General features: G+C 39.6%; 1 protein-coding gene across 11 annotated transcripts in view; it reads left to right on the forward strand.

Moving 5' to 3' along the window:
* ELAVL4 (ELAV like RNA binding protein 4) overlaps positions 1-17,187 on the forward strand; it is an 83,290-nt gene that overhangs the window by 15,792 nt on the left and 50,311 nt on the right. For 2 of the 11 annotated variants that reach the window (XM_013299988.3, XM_055815679.1), the window contains exon 1: positions 4,188-4,437. The exons of 1 other annotated variant lie outside the window; for it this stretch is intronic. In XM_013299988.3, coding sequence (XP_013155442.1) covers positions 4,429-4,437 — 9 coding nt within the window. In that variant the 5' untranslated portion in view covers positions 4,188-4,428. Of the gene's footprint in view, positions 1-1,142; positions 1,333-1,629; positions 1,762-1,865; positions 1,961-3,816; positions 3,841-4,187; positions 4,438-4,943; positions 5,240-5,428; positions 5,616-17,187 lie in introns of those variants that run through there. 8 more of the 11 variants (XM_027788290.2, XM_013299987.3, XM_055815675.1 and 5 more) reach the window with 8 other exon arrangements.

The following is a 17,187-nucleotide window of genomic DNA, read 5'->3' on the forward strand; positions in this document are numbered from 1 at the left end:
ATTCTTTAACCTTGTTAAATAACTTTTTGGGTTCTGCTTTAGCACAGGTGGTTGCCAGAGGTGTCTTAATTCTCCAGCAATTGATGCCAGCTGGTAAAGACATTATGTGATGCTCTTTGTTTATTGTTCTTTCTCACACCTCTGTTTTGTGCTTCAATCTTGTAAATGTTGTTTGTAAATCCTTCAGTATGAAATGACTTTTCAGATGTGTTTGTACAGCACCTAACACAAATATCCCAATCTCATTCAAGCCTCTGGGTGCTGCTGTAGAGTGTTGCGTGAATTCTTTTTTTTTTTTATAGTAATGCAAGTATTCCTTGAGGTATGTGACCTTAAAGCGCAAAAAACCTAATACTTAAATAGCTTACAGACATGTAGGAATGGGGACAGTTTGATAACTTTGGAGACTTGGGTGCGGTTGAAAACTGGATCCTTTCCGTCTGTTTTAGTCTTGTGCTCTGTTGCGTGCAACAGTGGCTTCATAAATGAATTGAAGCCAAAATACGTCATAGCAGTATCTTATCAAGTTGTCTTCAAATTTGCTTGAAGGTATAATTCATATTTTCTAACAGACTCTACCCACATGTGAATTATTTACGTGCTGAATTTTGTGCTTCCATGAAAGAACATGGTAGTGCTGAACTTAATGCTAATTTTGTTTCTTCTGCAGTACAGACCATTTCTATGGACGTGCTTTCCCTTTTAATTACACTTTGTTCTCAGAACTGATTGGATTTTACCTTTTAGTTCATTTTTGCCGAATGAAATGCTTCTGTGTAAATTTTAAGATCCCTTTAAAAAAAACATAATCAGTGGTAAAAGTTAAGTGATTTTTAGGGGGTTTGTGTGTGGGCTTGCCTCTGGGGAGGAAAGGGCATAAAACTGCAATTTTTTTTTTTTCCCTCCCGCTTGATAAGCATAGGGGCATTTATGCTGTATATCGCAACCGGCAGCTATTCCAAGAAAAATCTTTAAGATGGTTACTTGGATCTGTGTACACTGCCCACCTGGTGGTTATGGAGTGAACTGTTACTTTAAAGAATAGTTTAAACAACAGCCATGTTTGGGGCAGGCTAATCTTGCAAAGAGAGCAGTACATATAACAGGAGTCTACAGTGTGATAAGGGGAAAATTCAGCTTACTGACTAGATGTTTTAATGTGCGAACTCTAGGGAAATAACATATTGACTATTCTGTTGTGCGCAAGAAAATTGAAGAACCCTTTGCAGACAGAGGGCTTGCAAAGGATTCTTTCTGTTTCTCTTAACCAAAATCTGTGGCAAGATGTTTGAAATCAGCAGGACGCTTAATGCTGCTTTGTTAAATAATGAGGTAATATTTTGTCACTTTCTCTGGGCAGCATCTGTTTTTTCTCCTTTTTCATATGTTTGTGAAGGATTCAGTTTAATCTTAGGAAAGTAAGAGATTTTTTAAAAAATCATTCTTCAATTTATGTTTTTTTTCTTTTGATGCTTTTGAGAATTGGGTTGTCTTTTATTTGCGGTTTCAATCGGCTGCTGTTGCCTAGGACATTATGCCACGTAAGGCTTCTAAACTGCACAGAGTAGGTAGTTATTAACGCTGAATTGGCTTCTGGTATAGTCCATCTGGGCTCTGTATGAGAGAGCTTGCTAGCGGCTACTGATGCTAAGATACCCGCAACCTTTGGGATGTATGCGTGGTGGAGAGGGGCTCAGTGATATGAGATCACTTCTTTTAAGGGAAACTGTCATTAATGAGTCAAGAAACTGCTCATTTATGGTAAGGAGAAGGAGGGGGGGCTGGGAAACAACCCTGTGATTTCATTTTGATATTGGATTAGCTGTTTAAGACAAGTTTCTTTTTGTGGGGATGGAAGATTGCATTAAAAATATGCTTTGCTCAGGGGCTTGCTGGCTGATGCTGGAGAGACTGTATAGAGAATCTGATGCTTTACAAATGTCACAACCGTGATGCGGTGGTCAGTCCCTTACCCTGAAAGATAAATAGTACTATTGGAAACATGAGAATAAGGTTGACTTTTTCAACAATAGGATTCTGCCTTTGTCTTTAGACAGAGGCCTCTGAGGGTGTTTGAGCATTTGTTTTAGCGTTCCTCGGAAAGACTGCATGTGTGGGGTGCTTTTGGGGACAGTGGTCAGTGTGCAGGGTACCTGGTTTTGTAAGACTGATAAGATAGCTAATTTTTCAGAGGGGCAGCGTGCAATTGTTGTTTCAGAAAAATGGCTGAATCTTTTGATATTCATAACGAATTTATAGTAACAAAGTAGGCTGAAGTTGGAAAGACTTAAAAATAATTTCTGGATGCCTTCTTTGGTGGTGTTAACCCCTGAAGAGACCTTGAGTAAAAATTTGCATTACAAATCTAACTTTAATATTCAATGTATATTTGCACAAGAATGTATGGTAATATACTAGCTGTGTAGCATTTTTATGCCTGTGTGTTCAGTCTAATAGATCACTTGAGCTAGGAGATCTATCTTAGGAGCTAGTTTAATCTTTACTAGTTTTGACCAAGCTACAAATGTGCTCAAAAAGATGCATGGTGAGAGAAATCCTCTGCAGCCTTTTACATTGTTCATATTTTAATTGAATTCAGTGCTCATTCCACAAATAGATTGTATGATGTCTTTTAAGTGTGATTTTTCTCTTTGCTTGGTCTGATTGTAGCTAGATTTTGTATGCTCCCTGTATTTCATATGTTTTACTGGTGTGTTTAGTCTGTGTGTGTGTTTGAGTGTGTCTGTGGTTTAAGGAAATTTAAAATGCACAGAATGCCAGCTCAGAGCTTAGTAGTTTGGAGGGAATGTTTATACATCTAAAAAAAAGAAAAAAACCACAAAACTTCTAGAACAATGATTATCTGATTACATATTTTTGAAAATGGTTTTGGTGGTTTGTAGCTAGGTTATCTTTCTCCAGGAAAGCTAAGTGAGCTTATAACGTGGCCCATCCTAGCTTTCTCCGTTTTTAGCTCTTAGGTTTAAAAATGCTTGCAATGATACTGAATTTTTAAAAAACATACTTGACTGTTGAAAGAAATGTGTGAATGGTAAAATTAAATGATTCGTACGTATGTTAATGGAGTAATACTCAGTCATTTTGGTGGATGTGAACATAAATTCAAGGTTAGTTGCAATTACAGGATGCCATGCCTTGTTACTTTTGCCAAAATGTGCTTTAGGAAAATAACTTCAAGTAAGATAAAGGAATGCTTCCGAACTTGTGAGAATTTTTAATTAACTTGCCATGCTTGGGAGGCGGTTAAATATTGTTGTTTGGAAGTGAAGTTTTGTTAGTTTGTTGGTGGCAGCAAGTGGAGGATTAATGAGTGTGCATTGTTAAGTTAAGCACGTTCCTCTCTAGGGCTGGAAAAAAAAAATTCTTTTAAATGCCCAAAGTTTGCCATTTTATCTCCTGTAGAGCTGAAGAATAATGAAGCAAGGTCGTGAAATAATTCTGAAATACTGCTGTCATTCGGGGAGAGTGCTCTGATAAATAGGTGTCTGCTGTGCCTTAGACAGCGTCAAGTGGCAGCAATATCAAATCCACTTCTAAAAATACGTATTTAAAAAAAAAAAAGAAAAGGCAAACAACACTCACAGGGCCGAAGGAAGGAGAGATGGGTTGATTATTAAGATCAATAGTACCTGAAAATAAATGCAGCTTTAAATGCATGTCGAAGTGCTTTTGTTGTGCCTTTAAGCCTAGAGGCAGATCATTAAATATGCATTTCTCCGGAAAGCAACTGTCGAAAAAGATAAGGTGGTTAAAATACGCCGGACCTGGGAGCCGGGCGTGCAGGAGGTAAGAAGATGTAGGCACTGAAGCATGGCCGAGGTATGACATCGCTGCGGCCGAGTGCGCCGGTGGGGTGGGAAGAGGTTTAAAAAAAAAAAAAAAGAAGAAATATTTTTTTAAAAAATTAAAAATACAGGGATGCGTGTTGTTTCTTCAACCGGGCCTTAATTACTAGACACAAGCAGCAGTTCAGAAATCTGGTCTCTGTTGTTGTAGAGGTCACCAAATCATTAACATTGTCAATCTGGCAGCGGCTAATTTCAATAGCACCTGATGTCGCAACGCCTCCCCGAGCGGCGGCGGCCAATCAGCGCCCGCCCGCCGCTGACAGATGGTCCCATAAATGGATGTAAAGGGGAGACGCCGGCAGCCAGTTCCAGCAGGGCTCCGCGCCGCTCCGCCCGCCGCCGGGGGCTGCCGCACGGGGACAGCGGTACCTGATTTTTAAAAAAAAGAAAAAAAATAATAGAAAATTTATTATTATTAATATTATTATTCGCGCTGCACAAACGTCTAGCACTGTGCTTTGTGGATCTTTAAAAAATAATAATAAAAATAATTCCCTGAAACCTTAGCAAATCTGTAGAAGAGTTGAAGCCTTTCAAGACCCAATATTTGCCATTAAGAATGGTTATGGTAGGTATTAGTAGATTTAAAATCGGATTGTAGCGGGTTTATATATATATAGAGGTAGATATAGAAGCTAACATACAGATTTTCCCCGAATCTGCATCATTCTCAGTCTGTGTTTTCACATGAATTTAGTTTTCTGCTACTGATTTGTTTGTACATGATCTCTCCCTTTCCCCCCTCCCTTTCTCTCTCCCCCTCTCTCTCGCTCTCTCTCTTTCATATTTAATGTGTGCGTATCCTTTAATAAAGGATGTACTTTGTCATTTTAAGGTAATTGCGATTTCTCTCAGAATAAAGAAAAAAGCTCATTTCTAATGCAAGGCTGGTACGTGGCTAACTGAAATGCAAAAGGAGGAAGAGGCTTTTCTTTTTTTTAAGTGGTGGAGGTGGGGGGGGAGTTAATTTCCACATTGACATTTTGGAGATACAAATGCAGAGCAAAATCCTGGGGGGGGGTGGGGGGTGGGGGGGGGAGGGGGGGGGGGGAAAGCCTAGAGATTGGTAATTTTCTTTTGGTGGACTGCGCAATAGGTATGGTAATTTTAAAAGAGGGTGATTTATATGAGCTTCAGTAAATGCTGCATATTGTATTTCAAAGAGTTTCCTGTCATGACCTCATAAAAAGAGGAGGAGGCTTGTATGTGTTGCAGTGCCTAGTATATGTCGATTTTGTTGCATCGTTGGGCAGCAGCGCTGTAAGAAGGAATGTCAGCTTTTACATAACGCTCTTTTTGCTTTTGACTCTGTGAGGGGCTGTAAGGGTCCATCTTTGTGATCACAGATGGAGTGGAATGGCTTGAAAATGGTAAGTGAACGGGGAGAGCCTGCTCATGGGGTTTTGTCTCGCTTCTCGCGTGCCTCGTGAATTTCTTTTGTTCGGGGTGGCGGATTGTGAGTCATAAAATAAAATTAGAGAGCCTTGTTTATTTTTTTGTGGGATATGTCTGCCTGTGTGTGTATATATATCTATATATCTATTTAACGTATCTAACTGTGATGGCACTTCACAGCGTTTCCATTGAACGTTGCATTTCAGTTGAGCGAGGATGGTCTCTGCTGACAGTCACGGTGTCATTGTACCGCATGTGCCTGGCGGATCAGGCAGCCGATGATGCCTTTTAATCTCCGTTTGTATTACACCAGCCTTAAATACAAACCTAATAATCGCCTCTAAAATTCAGGTATTGCGTTTCCTATGGAGCCGGTGCTGTAGAGGATGGATGGATGGATGGGTGGATGGAAGGGTGTGTTTTTTTTTGTGTCGGGGTGGGGGCTGGGGGGGGTGGGGGGAGCTGTGTTGTTTTGTGCTTTTTTAAATGCCAGGAGAAGTCAAAGCCATTTATGTGAAAAATAGTATTTCTATTTTTAGACTATATTCTCCTGGCAGAGGAGCCCGGACGTGCTCGTCTCGTCCCCTCTTTTGTGCTTTCCTTACAGATTGTGCAAAATGGCATGATCAAATACAACTGCCGGGGACTCTGGGCTGTGCCGAGCGGGGCGACCCGGGGTGGGGGCTGGGACCAAACCCGCACAATACCCATCCCTCCTGCCAGCCCCATGGGATGCTGGGGGGTGCGGGGGTGTGGGGGTCCCCCCTTCCCTTAATTTAACGTTTTGCAGACTTTTGCCGCGGATATTTATTATAACGGGGAAACAAAGCGACGGTCTTTTCCCATTCTTACAGGATTGTCTTTGTCTAGCTGCTTGTTTTGATGGGTGTAAAACAAATAAGATTAGACTGAGCAGCCGAACTGAAAGCGATAGCTGGGAGGAAAAGCCAATGAAAGGTTGCCGGGGAAACGAGCATAGGGGAAGCTGAGTGGGGGAGCAGGTGGCAATCATGTGGGAATACTGCAAACAGTGTAAAAAAAAAAAAAAAATCTAAAAAAAAAAAAGCAGGGGCTACCTCGATTATCTCTGCTGTTCTTTGTGGCAGTCACAACTTTAATTATTCTTTATAAATAGGTGTTAATTACATTTCTGGCTCAGGCTTACAGTGATTTCTAGAAATCTGGTTTTAAGCATCTGTTCTTTCTCTTCTGCAAAAGAGGGTTATCTTTCTTTTTTTTCTCCTTCCCCCTCCCTGCTGTGAAATTGTACGTGCAAAAAATTGCAAGGAATCCTGTGAGGCAGTATAAAAAAAAATGTAAATTATATTGAATGAAGTTGACAGAGGTATAATAGTGAACTCCCACAGCTGATAGCTTCTGCAAATCATTTCTTAGAATTTTCCAGCAAATGTCCCTATGAGAACAGTAGGTAGAATGAATTTACCCTAAGCAGTGATTTTGTGTTAAGTGATATTGGTATTTTTACAAAATCAGATGGTTATATGGCAGAATAATCAGTTCAGGGGAGTTCACCATATCCTAGGGTTTATGCACTGAGCAGAATTTACAAAAATAATGAGATTATTCTTCTCTGTGTCTCCAGCCCCACCTTTAGCCACAGTCTTATTATGTATCTGCTGGAGCAATATCCACTTCCACTGTCAGGCTCCTTGTGGCAACTTTACTTTTTAAACCACAGCTGAATATTTCACTAATTGCGATGGTCTCTTATTGTAGTGGCAAACAATAATGGGAAATAGCTATTGGTGCTAGAAGTGTTAGAAAAGCGTAGTAGACTAGAAAGTGATAGACGGTAGTGTAAAAGATACAAAAAATGTGGTTGTCCAGAAAATACTCATCTATCACACATCAGGAGGCACAAGGAGAAGCAAAGCAAGAATATAGAACACGCCTTTCTTTCTGTCTTCTGATTTTTGGATATTTTTACTTTCTTCCTTTTTCTAGTGCAGGGTTACTTGGAATGCTTATTGAAGCAGGAATGATAGTGCTTAGTTTAAATATGAATAAAAAAGAAATTAAATCCCCCTTTTAATTTGCTTTGTTTTAAGTATTGCTTCTGCTGCAGTCCTTTCTGTGAAGAAGTAATTGAATGGCCCTCTGACAACTGCACTGCTTTACAATGTTGGGGGGGCAAGGAATCTCAAGGGTGTGTGTGCGCCTGTGAAAAATTTTATATTTTATAGTCTGTGCATGTGCACAGAGATGTATTCTGACATGCATTGTAATTGTACGTGAGAGTAAAATAATTTTTCTTCTGTTGAAAACAGAGATACAGTGTTCTAAATCTGTTAACTTAGCCATGACAATAAATAAGGGTGCCTTTTATTATACACAGCTGCATTGTTTGTTTTAAGAGTCATCAGCTAGTAGTTACATTTTCATTTTCTGTTCAATTTGGTGTTTCTACAAAGATTTAAAAATAATGTAACCCTTGTTTTATGGTGCACGTGTTCCTGCCCCAATCTTCCTCTTTTCTTTGTTTTAAGATTTTATTAATGAATACAGCCTGCATGTACATAAATGACATTTTCTTTTTGCATGTAAAAGATCGCATTGTATATCCCCATATAGAAAAACAGCTATTAAGTTAGTGAAATTAAATTAAGATTGGTACAAATACTAAAAGGTTAAAACTTAAAACCTCTTTCTGCTCAAACAAAGGTAGAGAAAATGTAGTTGTCTTTAGACATGATAGTTTCTTTAAAAAATTGTTCTCTTGGTGAACTACTAGTCAGAAGGGATGAGATACTACAATTGGATATTGATGCAACATGAATACCAGCCATCAGTTTAAAATCGTATCCCCATGTACTCTACTAATCAAGTTCCCATGTTAGTCAACAGTGGAGAGGCATCCCTGTGTCTAGCTTGGTTGCCTCCTTCGCTTTCTTCCTCTTTATTAATTTTACCGTTTTGAGCTCTCTCAAAGTGAGCCTGAGCTGTTGTGACAAAGGATGGTTACAAGAGCTGGAAGGGGTATACTTAAAAATCCCATTTGAATGGGTGTGGAGTAGTCTTCATCATCTTTATTTGGTCCTTTTAAATATTGTGACTCTATTGAAAGAAAATCCAGTTGCATTAGTCTTACATATATTTAATGTATTAATTTTTTTTAAATAATATCTTCTAGGTTACAGTGAATTTTTTTCCTCAACCTTCCTACTTGGTATGCTGGGAGTGTACTAATTAAATGCAGGTTATTTTCTGTGTGTAATTCATACTGTTGGTACATAACCTGGAGCCACTCCACACCCCGAGGTTTTTAAAAAGAAATGAAGTATGATTGTGTCCCATATTCTAGCAGGGGAATTTGTTGTTTTCTTTGGGAACTTGCACTTTCAAAATAATTTCAGCAAACACCCCAGGCAAGAAATGGGCAGCAGCAGAGAATATTATAGCGAGAGGGGGAGAGATTCAGATAACTCAACAAATCCACTTGTCTGTTTTGGCAATCTGTGTCCACTAGACAACTCATTTGCATGCCTGGACACATTAAAATGTACATTTGTTTGTCTGTGGGACAGCTAACTGGATACACTCTGATGCACTGGCAAATACTGCAATGCAGTATTTTTTCAATGTCATTGGGGTTTTGGGGGAGAAGTGGGCACAAACAGTCCTTTTGCAAGTGAGGCGATGTTAAGAAGCATGGTACCTCTGTAAAGGATAGGCCAGGTTTTGCAGAATTTGCTAATCTGTGATGGAAAGTCACCCCTCCCCCATTGCACTCCTCTCCCTCGCTTGCTCTTTTTTTTTTCGTTCAGAGTAGGACGGAGGAAGAGATGGGTATGCATGTATTTTTATGTGTGTGTTCATGCATGTGTATCTTCCCTTCTCGTTTGAATGGACACTGAGGAAAATGCTAGGATTTGTATGAGAAGGGAAAGAGTGTTTGCATAATGTAATGTTTTCCAGTTGTTTGTGTAAATGTCCAGTTACCAGCAGCGTAGGACTTCCAAGTAACTTTAAAAGCAGGGTGCATTTTTCGGTTTCTAAAGAATTTTGCAAGGAGAAGGGTAATGTTTCAACTCAACAAGTGTAATAGCTTCAATCCTAACAAAAATAGCATTTAATGGGGACCTGTACCTCTCCTTTGCCTTTGCATTTGAGTACATTTAACTATTTGAGATAATTTAAAGTGAGGATGTTGGAGAAATGGATGTAAAGACTGTTCGCTTGCTTGCTTTTTCCCTTCAAATGATCAATCTTTACTTTCTAAAATACTGGAATTATTTTAGGTGCGGGGAGCTTTTGTAGGTCACTAGCTTTACAGCAAGAAGAAAGCTTTGAGGGAGAAAAGGTCTCAATGTGTCAGAGGCAGTAATTGTCTAAAATTAGCCGCCTAGAAAAGGCAGGAAAGGCTTGGAGGAAAGAGAAGGAGGTACTAATATGTGAAACAGCACTGTGCTAGTCGGGGAGATAATGAGTGATAAATTTGAACTGGTGCAGTGGTGTGATGCCCATTAATTTCTCAGAACCTTGACTTTGCAGGTTTGTTACTCTGTTGTTCACACCTTTAATTATAACCAGTTTTGGATGATAGCTTGGGGCATTGAAGATGAGACCTTTTGTTTGTTGTTTACTTACTTAAGTATCCAGGTTTGCAATAGCACTGGAACATCAGTGTTAGAAACTAAATGCTTTCAGATGAGATTATAATAATGCAATTAATTTTTGCAACTACCTAACATTTTTATTTGTAGCATTTACATTGCCTGCATAAATTCATTAAGAATTAGCTTAATAGAACCAGCATCAGGTTGATCTTTATTTTCTGTCACTGTAATCAATGTTTTTCCTAAATGTTTTGGAGCTCCTAATGCATTATTGCTTCTTTAGGGCCCCAAAAAGTAGAGAGGAAGCTGAGAGCCTGTCTTACCTATTGTTCTACCATTGACTGTATCTTATGTGAGGACTTCCACCTTAATGATGAAAATCTGTAAAAGTCAGGAAATGCTGCGAACCAGTTAGGAGTCGTTAATTAAGTGAGGTGAAAAGACAGAATATTCAGAAAAAAACTAATTTAAAAAAATGGCTAAATCTTTATGCATGCTCTCTGGAAATGGTTTAGTTGCACAGTAAAATACAAGCCTGGCTTTGACATTAGAGTCATGATGTATATAAAATTCTGTAGTACGCCTTTGTTGCTAAGGCACACGCAATTGCATCAGCGATGCTGTTGTGATAGGAAGTTATATGTCTCTGAATTCAGAGGGGGGGGGAAATACTTGGTTTCATTTATTTCATTGTTTTAATATTAAACTTTTTTATTGTTATAAAAGCTCGTAAACATTGTGGGTTGGTATTTTTCCCAGTGTGGAGCCACATGCCAGTATTTTTCGGAATCGGCATGGTAGTGTGTTTGACGGCTTTTGAGCGTTCAGAACTCTTGTAGGTAGAGGCAGTGCGGTAATGTATGTTTGTTTCAAAACCAACACAAATGACTAAGGGAGGTGGTTCTGCCATTCACAGTGCTTCGAGAAGTTTCCACACGTAATGTGTCTGTGTCCACGTAAGTGATTTTTGGTGTTGGCGGAGGGCAGCAATGCCACTGGAGCCATTCCAGTAGCATTAAGTCCTTCAGATCCAGCCACTTTGCTGCGTACCTGGGTGCGTTCACTGAGCTGTGGAAGGAAAACCAAACAGCTCCCTCTGGTTTTCGCTTCCAGAGGGACGTTTGGTGTGAATGTCCCATCTGACCCTCCATGTAGAGACCAAAAAGATTGCTGCTGGAGCAGGTAACTGCACTGTGCGTGGGCCCTGTGTCTTGGTCTGTAATTGCATGCACGCTTATCTGGAATAGCAGATTGTTTTATCTGAGCACTGCGAAGTATTTACTCCCAGGTTGAGTGCTGTAGAAATGCTTTTGTAGGAACATGAGGGATGAAGGAAGCTTGTCCTTCTTATTTTCCCTCCTCTTACGAATCTTTCATTATTGCATACTGGAAAACTAGCAGGGACAGCAATAATCACAATTTATAATTTAAGGTAGATCTGACTGCTCTTGTAATGTTACGTCTTAATTGTCCAGAAAGGACATAGAATTCCAGGGACTGACTCTGTTCCCTTGTCTCTCCTGCTGCAGGCCAGGGCAGTTGCCAGAAGTCCACATTTCTTTACTGCTATTAAAAGCAAACCTGATACTTGTGAATTTGAGAATTATTATTCGTAGACTAAACTTCCTCAGAAGATTTCACAGTGGGGATTTTTTGTTTAATATGTGGATTAATTTAAACTCTCGATGTCTGTATGCTTAAAGTGTATGGTAGTCAACCTCTTTATAGTAGTTCTGGTTTGAGAGGGTGGTAGTAAATCACACAGGCAGAATACTAACACACCTTTTTACTGCGTTGAACACTAATCTAGGGAGGAGGCCATGTGTTTTCTCAGTCCTTCTAAGCTGACACATAGCCTCCCATAGCCATCAGCAGTTTGATGTTAGATAACCTGTGTTTGAGTCATGAATTTTATATTATTTCATGCAGTTAAGTCACTACTGTGGTGAAGTGTTTGGATTTGGGATCAGATATACTCGGAGGTATTTGTTTTTTTACTTGATTAAGTGTTTATAAATGTGGCTGTCGATTGCTGTACTTTTATTAATCTTCTACTGGTCATCCTTATCTTCAGATGGTGGTCAGTGACTTTTTGCTTTACTATGTGCAGAAGAACTTGTGGGCAAAGACTCATGCTGTTATATCTGTAGAGCAGAAGGCACAGTCACGACACTGTAGAAGTAATAATGCACATAAACAAATGCTCCTTAAATAAAAATAGTTCTAATACTGTTCCCTGTATATGTTTGTTCCAAATGAAGTTACTGGCAGTAGATGAGTAGGGGGAAGTTGATTTTTAGCAGAAAGCGTGAATGCTGGAAATGCTTCCTAATACGTGTGTGCCAGCTATACTGTGGCAATGTTGCTGTTGATTCCCTTCCTGTGAGAGCAGCTGTTCAGGGAATTAATCTCTTTGCTTGATGCAGAGGGTCCTGAAAAATTCAGTGCGAAAGCTACGGTGGTGGCTGTGGCCATTTTTAGTGTGACCATTGATGGGGACTAGCTCCATGATCTAGCACAGTGGCATATTGTTCTTTAGTCTAAACTGGGCCAGGAAAAAAATATTCTGTATTTTGTGTGCTCTGTGAGAGATTCCGGAGTGCACTTCAGAAATTGACATTGTGTTTGATAATTTATGGAGCACAGTTTATATTTAACTGTAGACACGCTAATCCAGGGGAAAAGAGTAGTATATTTTTAGAGTCTTTTTTTTAATTCTCTGTACTTGTCATTACCCAACTACTGAAGGAAGTGTTCACAAATGTAGATGTTCACTGGGGTAGAAATGTTGAATTTAACTTCCATCGTTAATCTTTGCTATATGCAAAAATGAATATATAATGTTTGTAATGTTTTTTTGTGATTATCAAGAAGCTTTGCAGCCGTACATAGCCATTGTGGCCGCTGCAGGAGCCATGTTCTCCTCCAGCATTCCAACACCAGGCTGGACCAGGATGCCTAGGCTGAATGCCTCAGCAGTCAGGGATGCTTAGGTGATATATTAGTTTTAATAACGATGCAATATCACTTCCTTTCCCGAAGTTCTTCTTGGAGGTGAAACACAGATGGAGAGAATCCAGCTCTATTAAGGAGTCTGCCTATGACTGCTGGGTATTGTAAGGGAAATCTAGCCAATAGAAAGCGCAGTAACTTGGTTAGCATTAAAAAAGCCAAAATAAGTAAGCTGTTCTTACATGTTCAGGCTGTTGGGATATTTCTGCCTAGTAATCTCTAATAATGCTGCCAGTTTGGGGGTTACCTGTTGACATCTAAGCAAAATGTAACATATGGCTTTTGAGTCAGGATAGCCAGGATGGCCTGGGTGCCACCCTGTCCCTAAGCGCCTGTGTCTGAGCAGGGGCTGAGGTCAGCAGGGCTCCTGTTGGGTGCATTAGCAGAACTGTGTCTTAACCAGGAGTATTGTTATCCATGGTCTGTTCACTTTGTTTTTAAGAGGAGTTTTGAAAGATTTTTAGCTTCTTGGTGTTCAGGGTATGTTGTTTGATTTGAATAAGAACCTGGTGAACTTGAATATTTCATGTGGAAATTTTAGCAGGCATCTTAGTAATTGGAATAAGGAGGGTGTTTGGTTTGGCCTGTGGCATATTTCCCTCCCTTAGTACAGAGATCAATAATCTGCGTCCAGGATAAACGATTAGGATATGTTAGCCTGACCTGTGACAGATACGTGCATATGTACTTGATATTTTGTCCTGTATTGACGAATAAAATATTATTAAACTGTGGTCATGGCTCGTTGAGCTTAGCAGAGAAGCTTTTATGCATGAGATTGTTGGAATTTAAGGGTTACTGAACTATCCGATACAGTACACTAAAACTTACTCTCATTTAAGCCATTCTGTGGATACTTCTTTTATGAGACTGCCAAGAGTAAACAGCTGCTTCTGCATACTAGAAGGTCATTTCTGATCACTTTTCCACCAGAAATTTCTTAATTCTTCAACTCTTGCTATCTGTTCATGACCTTTAAGATGGTAATGGCCATATTACTTCAGAGTAATTTGTTTTAACTTTGTCTGCCACAGGTATGTTACAGAAGAATGCCTGTATTTTATGGAAAGATTATTTACGTAAGCACTATCAATGTGGTACACTGATCAGTCATCAGGCTGCTGACTTACAGGTGAATTGTAGAAATGACATACATTTTTTCTTTATTACTAATCCAGTTCAGTTTTTAAGATAAATACACTGTTAGGTTGCAATAAGCTAATGTTTCTAATGATGGAGGTAGAAACTGATGTTCAGCTAAGTCCTATTTTGGGGTCTCTTAGACCTGCAAGCAGTATCCATAGAGATGCTGTTGCCAGCAGTTGAGATGTACACATGTTGATTAGTGTTTTCTAATTGCATTTACCAGTGTGTCTTCATTAAGGTCCTGTTGAGGACAGAGCATTAAAACATCTTGGTTGTGGCATGCATTTTGCTAAGCCGTGCATTCCTGCCTAATATAAGCTTGTCTTTGCATTAAAAATGTATGGGCAACATTTTCAGAAGAACTTGAGGTTTAGGAGCTGAAATCCTATTGCAGTGAATGTTAATGAATCTTAAATCGCTTAAGGGCTTGTGAAAATTGTAGCTTTTGTTTCTAGAACTTCAGTAGAAATAACAGCGGTGGGGGGTTGAATGTTCCTAGGCTTCATGGAGAGCCTGCTCTGTCCTTGCTTTGCTTTGCCTTCTGGTAAGTAGACGTTTTTAGGTTTCAGTATGGCTTGTAATACAGCTTTCACTGTCTAAACTCTCAGGTTGCGAATGATTCTAGATTATTTTCTTAAAGGGAAAAACAAAGTGGAATTGTGACAGGTCTACAGCAGCTGAAGACTTGCAGCTGTCTGCTTGTTACATGAACATGTTTGTACCCATGGGAATCGGTGCATCAGTACACAGTGCAACATACATATTCCCAAGTCAGTAATATAATTCAGTTACAGATTAGTAATATGTAACTTGGTAATACAGTCAGTAAACTAAACAAGTAGGAGTGATTAGGAAGCAAAACTCAGGGCTAAAAATAAAATTCAAAAAGTAACCAAAAATATAAAAATACTTCCTCAATTTCCTTTGCTTTCATTTCAGTGTATTTTTAGGCTGCATGTCCTTCAGACTGAGGAGCTGTCTTAGATGTTGATCTCTACCATGCTCTATTAATATTATTATTATTATCATCCAGTATTCAGGCTTTTGAGAAACCCTCCAGTCTTTCAGGGTTTGCCTCATACTTAATGCTTTTGGTGGTGTTTCTTTTTTTATCAACCTTCTAACACAGATTTTAAATATGTTTTTTGTTAGTCACAGTCCCTCTTTCAAGAGGGACAAGACAGTCACTAGGAGACCTCTTGCCTTTGTGGTATCTGCCTAATAAAATGCAATCCATGAAGAAAGAGTAAGTTTCCATCCAATTTTGGATTGGAGCATCAATCAAAGATCTGATCTGATCTTGTTGAGATTGATTGTTTTTCCAGACTCCTTTAGCCTTCATATGCTTGTAGTAGGTCCAGATGAAAAGCCAGGAGGGAGTAAGGAGCAATACAGAATGATGAAATAAATAAAATAAAGCTCTTGTAAAATTTTAGGTACGGAGTTGCCTGGTATAAAGTTGGCAGAAGTAGAAGGGTAATTGAAGAGGAAATAGCTGTTCCTTCATAAGGCAGAGCCTGACCACATTGCTTTTTGTTCTGTTTTCAAAACAGTACAGACCTCTGAGTGGAGGTGGCTGGTGACCCATGGGGATGCGGGCAGACAGGAGCTGTTGATGGCTGTATCCCAGTGTAGAAGTAGGACATCTCCCTGCCACCAGCCTTTGTTATGGTCACTGGTGTGTGGGACCAAAAGGGGTTCTAAGGGGTTTTAACCTACGCTAGTTGTGTATCTCGTCTTAATAGACTGGAGACACATCCATTTTTCTCTCCAGTGTTTTTGACAATTGCTTTCTCCAAAGCTGTGTTCCAGAGCAATGTTTGAATGCTGTGGAATCAAGACTGTGTTCTCCTGTATCTTCATGGGTAAATTATGCTTAATGGCAGGAATTATTACAGGCAAATTCTGGTGAAACCAGTCTAAATAAAGAAGGGGCTAACTGTCTGGCTTTCTAGAAGTCAGTTGCTGAAAAGGTTGCCCCTGATACAGGGATAGTAGGAAACTCCTGTGGTGGTCACCTATTATGCTGGTTTTCCTCACCGTTTTGTTAGTGCTCTAGACTCATAAGGTGTATGGAGAACACTGAAGAATAGGGCCAAACATATCTGAGGTTTCAAATGTGCATAGTTTCTCTGTAGTCTTTGCAGGAGGTGAAGAAGCAGGAAACAGTGACTGAAAATGAAGCCCAGTAGAAGTTCATACAGAACCTCAAATACTGTAAGTTGAGATCATAAATATGATAAAGCTATAGCTATACTCCGCTTCTGGAAGAATGTTTCTTGTCCTTAAATGTGCAGTGCAGCCCTCCTATCGTGCTTCCCAGAAATTGTTGTGCATGGCGTGCTTGTCCATGCCATCTACTCCCCAGTCCTGTTTTTCCTCAGGGCTTTGGGGAGTGCTGAGCTGTATGTATGCTAATTGTAGTTCACCTCCTCCAATTCCTTATCCCCAGTGTACCTGCAGGAACAGTAAGAGACCATATAAAGTGTGTGATACGATGCCTTTGTTCTTATCTTGTCAGTCATTACTGGACGTGTAGTTCTGAGAGCAGTTTCTCCTGCCGATAGCCTTAGTAGTTACTGACATTGAAATGATTTTGGAGTCTTCTTTTTTTTCCCCCCACTCATTCCTTTTGTCCTTGAAATCAAATGCAAAGCTGTAGAGCCCATGTTTTGTGGGAACAGAAGACATATTTATCTGAAACTCAAAAAATAAAAATAAAAATAGGCAATTTGGTGCCTCATTATGCTGTTAAGCTTTTTGGAAAAGCTGTTAGGGGTGGTGACCTTATCACTGGGCCAGGTTTGAGGATACTGTGTTGTGTTACGGAGCTGTCACAGCTTACTGTGTAACTTCAGCAGTTTGCCTAGATACTTTCCTCTGGTTTGGTGGTGGTTTTTTTTTTTTCCTCTTCTGCAAAACCTGGAATAAAAATAACAGGTTTTGCCTTTCTATTTTTTTGTCACCGTGTTGGTACAGCGGCGGTCCCTGCCTTTACTACCTATTTGTACAGCATCTAGCACAACTTCGTACTGGTATCAGTTACATCCTTCAGGCACTACTGTGAGAACAAGTAATATTGCCAATAAACTTTGTATTCATTTCGCTGCAGATCGGGGACAGAATATTTTGTTTTAGCATACTTGTGCAAAAGCCTATAATGGACTAGATCAGGATAAATTTAGCTA

The sequence above is a fragment of the Falco peregrinus genome, chromosome 10 (assembly GCF_023634155.1).
Source record: "Falco peregrinus isolate bFalPer1 chromosome 10, bFalPer1.pri, whole genome shotgun sequence".
Lineage (NCBI taxonomy): Eukaryota > Metazoa > Chordata > Aves > Falconiformes > Falconidae > Falco > Falco peregrinus.